This window comes from Clarias gariepinus, chromosome 4 (assembly GCF_024256425.1).
Source record: "Clarias gariepinus isolate MV-2021 ecotype Netherlands chromosome 4, CGAR_prim_01v2, whole genome shotgun sequence".
In the NCBI taxonomy this organism is placed as follows: domain Eukaryota; kingdom Metazoa; phylum Chordata; class Actinopteri; order Siluriformes; family Clariidae; genus Clarias; species Clarias gariepinus.
In genome coordinates this window covers 11,961,462-11,971,212 of record NC_071103.1, presented here as the reverse complement: position 1 = coordinate 11,971,212, position 9,751 = coordinate 11,961,462, and the positions used below count along the sequence as shown (strand labels likewise).

General features: G+C 39.6%; 1 protein-coding gene across 3 annotated transcripts in view; it reads right to left on the bottom strand.

Moving 5' to 3' along the window:
• Positions 1-2,794: 2,794 nt before the first annotated feature.
• grik5 (glutamate receptor, ionotropic, kainate 5) overlaps positions 2,795-9,751 on the bottom strand; it is a 94,814-nt gene continuing 87,857 nt past the window's right edge. For all 3 annotated transcript variants that reach the window (XM_053494400.1, XM_053494401.1, XM_053494402.1), the window contains 4 exons: positions 8,628-8,853; positions 6,296-6,424; positions 5,952-6,073; positions 2,795-5,490 (listed from right to left, as the gene is read on the bottom strand). In XM_053494400.1, coding sequence (XP_053350375.1) covers positions 4,885-5,490; positions 5,952-6,073; positions 6,296-6,424; positions 8,628-8,853 — 1,083 coding nt within the window. In that variant the 3' untranslated portion in view covers positions 2,795-4,884. The remainder of the gene's footprint in view (positions 5,491-5,951; positions 6,074-6,295; positions 6,425-8,627; positions 8,854-9,751) is intronic.

Here is a 9,751-nt window from a genome sequence, read left to right as displayed (position 1 = left end):
ATTTAATAGCTAACACCCAAATTCAATAAATGTAAATGTACCGTCTTTCACTGGAAGGCTTGTTCCCAAAACTTAATTGAGCATGCCGGTCTTTTCCAGCTGTAACCATAGCTTTTCCTTAACTGCATTGTTTTTGTTGTCGCATCATCTTATTAATGATCAAGGTTATTGCTTTTGAAGGTGGATTACATTTTATGTCAGCATTTAATTCTTAAAAAAAAGAGCAATGCAGTGAAAGAAAAGCAACACAATCCATGTATTGTATTTCATGTTTTTTCACTGATGTGTTTACTTTTTGCTTTGGCATTAAGAAATTCTCAATAATAATGCAGGCTACATAGCAGGCATGCCAAAAAAATAACCTAACATTTTAAATTCCAGAATATTTTGGAAAAGACTTGACCTTGGTAAATCTTTTAATAATCTCTTAGTTTTGCTGTATGATGTTTCTAAAAGAACATCTAGGGCTCCATAGCTAGCTAACGATTTTAGTTTAGAGGAATGTATTCTGAACAAATGCTTCAGAACATTTACTTCAAACTTTTCTGCACTGCAGCATATCTCTGCAAGTACATCTTAAAAAGATGCCAATCAGCTATAACATTGAAAGCATTAACATTAAAACAACCTAGGTTTTGGGCTTCCCTTGTGCTACTGGGACAAATCTGGCTCCTTGGGACATGGTTCAACAGGGCCTCTGGGTGTGTCCAGGACCAGGACATTGGCAGGTCCTTTTGGTTCCGTGGGCCTCCACAGATCAGACTTTTTTTGTCACAGGCACATCCTATGAGGGATCTGGGAAGTTGGTGACCAGGTTGGTAACCTTGGGCTCTTTGCCTGCAAGTCTCTGTTAGTGGCAGGCTGTAATGCATTGGGGTGTTCTGGTGCCTTTCCTTTATTAGCTTTTCTCTGGAAATGGGCTGACCTTTTGTCCGTGCAGGCATGGCTGATTGGTATAGGTAAAGATTTCTCATAATGGTATTTTGATGGAAATCCAAGAATCTTAACTTATTTTTGCCATTTTTTTATTGCAGTAACATTCTTCTTTGAAAAAAAAAAGAACTAACCTTCTTAGAAGCAGTTGAATACTTACTGAATGTTATAATTGCATTGTCTGTCATCTGGATAGCTCTAGATTTCTCAAAACAATAGATCATACTGAGTAGCTGAATAAGCATTGATCGTTAATAGGCTGATGACACACCATTATGTGTGTTCTAAGTATCTAATGAAAAGGCCTCTAATTACTGGTAGAAACAGTTTTTTTGTACAGTAGATTACAGTAGTTAATTGAAAGGTGCTACAGAATGGAGATTTGTCACCTTGTACAGTGGAACCTCAGATTGCGAGTAACGCAGTTTGCGAGTGTTCCGCAAGACGAGCAACGTTTTTTAATACATTTTGGCTTGAAAAACGAGCAAGTCTTGGTTTTTTCGAGTACCGAGTATCATGTATCACGCATGCGCTTCTTGTTTTGACACCGAGCGTCAAACACGTGATCACAACTGAGCCAACTTTTCTCCTGTCTTATTTGAATTTTACACAAACACACACACACATTAACGGAAAGACTGTTTTGTCTGAAATTGTAGCAAGGACACTAATGACACTCGCATGAGCACATACTAATGAAATCATTGCTGTAAAGTAAAACAAACAAATAAATTAACCTGCACTTTACTTTTAAAAAGAATCGCGACAGAGCAGTGTTTCTGTGTAGAACAGAGGGTGTGTGTGTGTGTGTGTGTGTGTGTGTGTGAAGCCGAGATGGAGGACGGGTGTAAAGGCGAGAAAGAGAGAGAGAAAGAGAGAGAGAGAGTGTAACAACTGGCTGAAATGGAGAGAAAGAAAATGGTTCTTTAACCTCTCTAATGAGACTTTCTTTTGCTTTACACGCGCGCACCCATGTAACTATAAGAAACAGTACACACGCACTGTACACACATGCTTACAAACACAAGATAAAATATGTTTTACGCACACACCCACATGGTCACAGTGATATAGTAAACAGTACACGCGTGCACGGATGTTGATTATACCAGTAAGAGACGAGCACTAAAACCCAGTAGGAAAGACGATTAGTTGTAATCACGTGACGCTCGGCGTTAAAACAAAAAGCGCATGCATGATAGATGATACTCGCAGTCGTAAACCAAGACTTGCTACAGTAGTTTTTTTATTCAAATTTTATAAAAAATTGTTGCTCGTCTTGCGAAACACTCACAAACCGTGTTACTCGCAATTCAAGGTTCCACTGTATAAGTATTCAATTATTATTGCATCTAAATTCACTTATCAAGTTGATGTGTGCATTTACTTACCATGTGTACAGATTTCCTTAAGTGTATCCTTCCTTAAACATTGATTTTGCAAACAAAAGCAGATCACTTGTTAGCACTAACCTGGGAGGAAACTGGAAATACCACCAGTAGAGAGTGAATGATAAATGGATGGCCTCTGTATCCTAGCAACAACATCCTGTTCTCAGCTGGTGTTTTTCAGTCCACATCAGAACTCCTGTGTTTGCTAAAAATATATAATACCATAAATATATCATGGTGAGTTTTATACATGATGCTTTCCAAATAAAAATTATTAGATTTAAAAGTTTTTCTGCCCACTTAAAAATACAAAAATATATAGGACATTGCCTGTAATTATGTCTATCTTTACGTTAGCTTCACCCCCAAATCACAGTTCTGAATCTCTTTCAATCACACACACAAAACCCAATATCAATAAAGACTGATTGATGTCTTCTTTATTCCAAAGAAATCTTTTTGTCTATAGCTTTAACATCAGGTGGTCACTCGGTAGCAGACCCTCATCCCTACACTCATATACAACCCAAAAGACTCCTCCACTTCAGTAGAAGTACTTATAATAACAACAATATAATCGTATTAATATTCATGACCATCGTTTGATAAACCATTGCACAGTAGTAGAAATTTGAAAAAAGAACATAGAGCAGAGAAATTTAAAACATAGAATGGTTCGATTCCCCTTGGATCTCTTTAGGAATGTATGGTTTCTGGACTAGCCTTAACCTGCCATTAACTCTTACAAGTGTTAAATTCAATGTCCTGTTATGTCAGGGGAAAATATATGCATATCTGTAAAGATTACGTTATATAAGCTGAGGCAACTACTTTTTTAGTTGAAACGCCACCATCTGGCAGTAGGAGATTTGACAACCAGCTGAACAGCTATGACTATCGATCATGTCTACCCATTTTTCCTGCTTATACCATGTCGGTCCAATACACTGTGTCACCAGGTAGTTTGTTTATATCTACATGAATTTGTCAGGTAGATGCACCATATAGGGCAATTAGTACATATAAAATTACTTAGTGTAGATAATTAGACCACATAATACACACTAACAAGCCACATGCCATGTCAGCGATCCTGTGGTTGAGACTACAGTCAGTAACTGTATATTTACAGAATCACCCCTTTATGGTAGCTGGTCATTTTTATTTTTTAAAGGCCTGAATACACTAAGCTCACATCCTGTCTCATTCTATAACACCTAGTGAGAAATGTAATACATTTCACCCCAATATTATGTCATATAAAGCCATAATTATGACATGTTTTACACTACTGTACCACTGTGTTTAAAATAAGGTTTAGATGCTGGCATGAAGTTTTCTTGGTTAAGAAATATTTCTGCTCTCGTTAGCAGGTCGCTCGCCCCTCTTAGGAGGTTAAAAGGGTGGGTTTATACTGTAGCAAGATCATGTAAATTAAGAAAGGCATTAAGAAGGGAAAAGAGAGCAAAACAATCTTGTAATAAGATCACATAAGGTCAAAAGGAAGAGGCAGAGGTGATCAAATTAAGAAACAACTCCAAACTTAATGCACATTTGGCAAAAACCTGCATCATGAATCCCCACAAACACTCTAAGAAAATAAAGACAATTCACTCCAGTTGAGGTGAACATGGTAACTATCACTTCAAGTATAAAACAGACAGAAAAACGATTAACTGAATAATCACGCTGCTCTACCAGAACCGTAAGACATACCTACTGACACTACTGTGCTGATAAACAGAGTAAATTCGTGTTTACCTTTGCATCCCTTTCAAATTGAATTGTCGACCCTTGTGCATAATCTTCAGTATGCTGTTGCAACAATAACAAAGGAATAGCTCGGCATGTCTCCTGAGTGTATTCAGGCCTTAACATACAATTAATCCGCACTTAATAATGGTCCATAATTTATAAAACACCTGTAGCTCTTTAACTTTGCATTTTGAACCTGGCAAAAGTAAGCTTGGGGAATTAAACAAGGTAGACAGTAAATAAAAATAACAACATTGATAATAATAATAATAATAATAATAATAATAATAATAAACCTAATAAAGAAAAAAAAACTGTGAGAATGGATCAGTCTATTTGGAGTGTCCCATCATATATTTTTTTTTTAGATTGTAGTACATTTAACATAGATTAAACATCCTCTTTTATGGTGTGTGCTCTCATTTAGGAGAAGCCAGAAAGTTCAGCTCGAGGGAGTCTTTGTGCCAGGGCGCTGCTGTTCAGGGGGAGGTGAAATATCACTGCATTACTCATTCATCCTCAGCTTCCAGTGTCACTGCAGTATGAAAAGAGACCACCATTTTCTTTCTCTCTCTATGTGATATGTCTATAGTGATTTCCACACATCTAAAATACCAAATCCGGACATGACAAAACACAGAGGAGGAAGTGGGAGGACCAGACTCCGGTTGAAACATTCAAGTCCCTCTTCTACATTTTGTCATCCTGATTCACATGTTGAATTGTCCTTGCAGAACAGTACGTCCATTAATCTGTCCGTTCTTGATCTCCTCCCTCTGTCTCTGTCTCTCTCCCTCTCTTTCTCTCAGTCCTGGCCTCCCAGTAGGTCTGTATTTGCAGTGCTCTGAGGGGGCGGGAGTGCACAGGCTCTCGGAGGAGGGGAGTGGCCTCTTCGGCGTGGGCTAGGGCCACCACCCCCCTCGCTGTCTGTGTTGGAGGAGGAGCGCGGTGGGGGCGGAGCTAGGCGAGGCAGCGGTGCTGAGGATGGAGGGATCCGCGAGCACGAGGTTGTACGTAAGCTCTGTATGCGCCGGCACTCCTGGCAAATTCTTACATGAGTGCAGCCTCGTGGCAGAGGCACAGTCACTGCAGGGGGGCCCAGAGGCCCTGCGGGTGTGCTCTTGGCCCCCAGTGGCTCCTCTAAAAGACGCTGAGGTCCAGGACCAAGCTCTGAGGGACCTCCTGCACCTCCAGCGCCTCCTGTTAAAGGCCCGGCACCACTGTAGAGCTTGCCATTGCTGAGGCGCATCTCTCGGACGAGGCGTAGAGGACGTGAGGCCCCCAGGCTGAGGCGAGCCGGGTGGCGCAGGGCTAAAGAGCTCGATAGAGGCCGGCGGCGACGCAAACGAGAGCTCTTCTTACATGACACGGCATTCCGAAACTCGGTCAACATCTCCTGGCACACAGACACCTGTGATAAACAGAATGGTAGGAAAGAAAATGAATGATGGTTAATGATAAACCTCGCAAAAATAAAACAGCTAGTGTAAGCTTCATCGAATACATACTGGCTTCTGGAAAAGTCACGCAGGCATATACTGTATTATTGTGTTTTCTTATGTATTTAAATTATGTCTAAAAATCATGATTTTATTCAAAACCTATTTTAATGAAGAATCATAGGGGTCATTGCCCCAGAAGTTGTTTTGATAGACTTACTGTATGTTTTGTAAATAAAATTCAATATAACAAATGTGTATAAAGAATTAATACATAATGTAGCCAGATCATAATCAGATCTTTCCACTCTGAATTGAAATAGAATCACATTGTTGGATGCCCAAAAATGATTTTTGTTGCAGGGTTTTCTTTACATCTATAAAAAAAAAGTTTGTGGTAGCTGCGTATTGGGTGGGAGGAGAGAAATCATACCTCGTCTGTTTCAGCAGAGCGCCGTGTGGACCACACGAACTCCATCACCGCCACAAACACTGAGATGATCAATCCACAGATCAATACCACAAAGATCCCACCAATATTCTCCATTCCCAGACCTGCAACACGCAAAGACACTCAGATACCTTATTAATCCTATCCAACAGAAATATTTGTAGAAAAGACATTAGTATAAATAGCATTTATTTGAACTGAAACACCAAATACACAATTGTTATTTACAGAGCCAAGACCTGAATTAATTATCGGGAAACAATTAGACATCATGCTGTGTAAAGTATATGGTATGATAGACAAATTAAGTGTGCGAAATGTCAAACCTTTAGCTCTGTGATCCTCTTCTTTGGGGCACTGCCCTCCTTCCCACCACCTTCGCTTCAAAATCTCCAGCCTGTTATTCTCCTGCAGCTGTAGAACAGCCAGACTGATCTCATCTCTAAAGGGAGAGCCTGAGAAAAAGAGGAAGTGTGTGTGATACAGAGTGATGGCAATATGTAATTCAAAATACATTGCTGAGACAGGGAGAAATCCTTTTTTTTTTTTTTTTTTTTTGCTTTGGCTTTTGTGGCATGTCTCTATTATCGTCCCGCTATGTTTATGAATATTTGAATAGTGCATTGGCGTGGATTCCTTTACCCATGGTGAAATTCATCTGGTCATGGTTGAGCAAATACATTATGTGTGTATAGCAGTGTGTGTGAATGTTAAGATGATCTCTTTTAACTCCTCTAAAATAAGATATTTCTATGCATACCTTATAACACTCTCACTCATTCTCTACACTGCTTATCCTGAACAGAATTATAGGCCTAGAGCCTATACTGTACCAGGGGACCCGGGGTATTAAGCAGGGTACATCCTGGATGGTGTGCCAGTCCATTGCATGGCACACAAGCACACATACTGAAACACCACGGGCAATTTGGAGACACAAATTAGCCTACTCTGCACGTGTTTAGACTGTAAGAGGAAACTGGAGTATTCAGAGGAAACCCACCAAGCACAGGGAAAACATGCAAATTCCAACCAATAGACCCGAAGGGGGAGGGGGGGGGGGCACAGTGCTAGTCACCACACCACCATGCACACAACAAATGGCATAAAAATACACTGATACTGTATTAGATAGCAGATAGACAAACCCTATTTTAATATTATTCAAAGCTTTGTTTGAAGATAGACATCCAAGCCTCCTATTAATAAAAAAACTGTGTAATGTTTGATATATACTGTACAGTCATTTCCAAAAGTAGAGAACTTTTTTAAGAACTATTGGGGAGAGGCAAGCTATTTAAAATCTGACAAAAGAGGGAAAATCGATCAGAACCATTGCACAAGAATTGGACATAGCCAATACAGCAATTTCAAATGTCCAGGAAAAAAAAGAAAGAAACTACTGGTGTACTAACAACACCTTTGAACAAGTTGGCTGAGGAAAACAACAGCAGTTCACAATAGAACTTTTTTTCACGAAAAAAAAGAAAATCAACATTGTTGACCAACAATTTCACAGTTACCACAACCCACCGTTCGAAGAAATCTACAGAAACATTCTTCCTGCCAGTTTACAGAGTAATGCATCCACTGTAATTAAAACAAACTTCATTTATCTTCACTGCCAAGACAACAAAGGACTTCATAAGAGGAAAAATGGAAGGTTTTAGACTGGCCACGTTAATCACCAGACCCTAACCCAACTGAGAATATATTTCACCTACTAAAGAGGAGACTGAAATGAGAAACATTAATACTAAAGAATCTGCAATACAAGTCTGAGAAAGCTTTACAAGTAAAAGGAATGCAACAGCTTGTTAAAAGTGAGGGATATTAAAAAATATTAAGGGCCTCTTACTTTAAGACTATCTGTTCCAAAGTTTTTGCTCACCCAAAATTAGGTGGTATGTCACAGAACGTGGTGTGTTCTAAGTTGTTTAACACAACAAATATCAATTCAGTAGGTCTCTGACTTACAAACCTTCGTGTTACACATTTCTGCAGATAGGAATAAACTGCACATCTACGAACATTCGTAGACGTGAACAAATTACGAAAATACAATAAACAAAATACGAAAAAAAAATATTTTTTTGTTTGTTTGTTTGTTTTACGATTTACATTGTATATTTGTGCCAAAGGTGTATAAGGCTCACTTTGCCAGACTTAAAAATAAATCTGACTTACAAACAAGCTCTCGGAACAGAACTCGTTGAAATTTGTCTCATGTTTATCTTTTGACCTACATTACATACATTTGGGCATTTGGCAGACGCTCTTATCCAGAGCGACTTACATTTTTATCTCATTACACATCTGAGCAGTTGAGGGTTAAGGGCCGTGCTCAAGGGCCCAACAGTGGCAACTTGGTGGTTGTGGGGTTTGAACCTGGGATCTTTTGAACCGTAGTACAATGCCTTAACCACTGAGCTACCCCTGACCTTAACCCCAAATGTCTCCAGTGTACAGCAAAAAGAACATAACTGATCTTCCTGTCATTCCAATACTTTTGGTTACATCATGTTTACATCATGTTTCATTTTTAATTGACTTTATCATAAACTGGATATGTACAGGGATAAACCCTTACCAAAATATTATAAACTCATTGCTATAGTTTCCTGATTAATGGTATAACAGTGTTTCTCTCAGTCTCACCCAGAGGCATGCCAATGCCGTAGCCCTTGGTATCCAGGAGGCCCCCGATCTGTGTGAGATTGCAGTTGAGACTGCGATGGTACTCATTCATAGTGCTCTCCAGCAGAAAGGCGTATTTGGAATTCAGGACACGGGCAATGCCTTCCTCCGTGCTTTTCACGAACACACTGGGCTGCTTGGAGTACATGTAGTTCCACATCCGCTGATATGTCTGATAACGTGAGTTCTAGAACAAAGACAGAAATGAAGAGTATCTGAGATGGACATTTGTCCTGCATGGTTTTAGCAACTCTGCTCTTTTTCCAACAGTCCCTTAGTTGTCTGAGACATGATACATGGGAACATTCTACAACAGGTTTTTGCCCTTATAAAGAGGAAACGCTAAATGATTTTCTTCATATATTACATGTTTATGAAATACAGAGGCATTTTACTGTACCATACTATGGTATATGGTTCTATCATGGTACATACTGTACTTTAATATAGCAGTATGTGTACTATATGTGGCAGGTTGAGGCTCCACATACTTACACCTAATAGGTTACTCAATTTATTGGTTGTCCTATGATGGGGCAGTGGGAAGATATATAAGTAGGGTGGCAAGGCTACCTTGTGTTATAAGTCCCGGCCCTTGGCCTTGGTGTCATCACTGCACTATCCAGGTATGTGGAGTGAAGCTGAGTGGGTTGCTTGTGGTAGACTGCAGGTCATGGTAGTGTTTTTTTTTTAGACCAACACATTTATCGAAGCCCCGTTGCTGGCATTGGCCCCGAGGTTAGCCCTCTACAGGTAAGAAAGTTGGTTGTAAGTGCTGTAGTTCTCTGAACCTGTCCAAATGTTCAGCTGTATTTGTCTATTTATTCAGATTCAGAGGTTGGCATGGGACAGATTCAGACATGTGAGGTTCGGACTTTATAATATTGTGTTTTTGATGAATTGTTGTTCTTTTATTAATTGAGCTTTCCCCTTGGTGGTGTGTGTGTGTGTGTAAAGTGTTGTAGTGGTTTGATTTAGAGTGACTGATTTCACCAGGGAGTCGGTGATCACACCGAGAGAATTATATAACATATTTTTGTAGTTACAGGAGCTGAGTGTCTAGGGCGGGATGTAGTCTTAGTGAC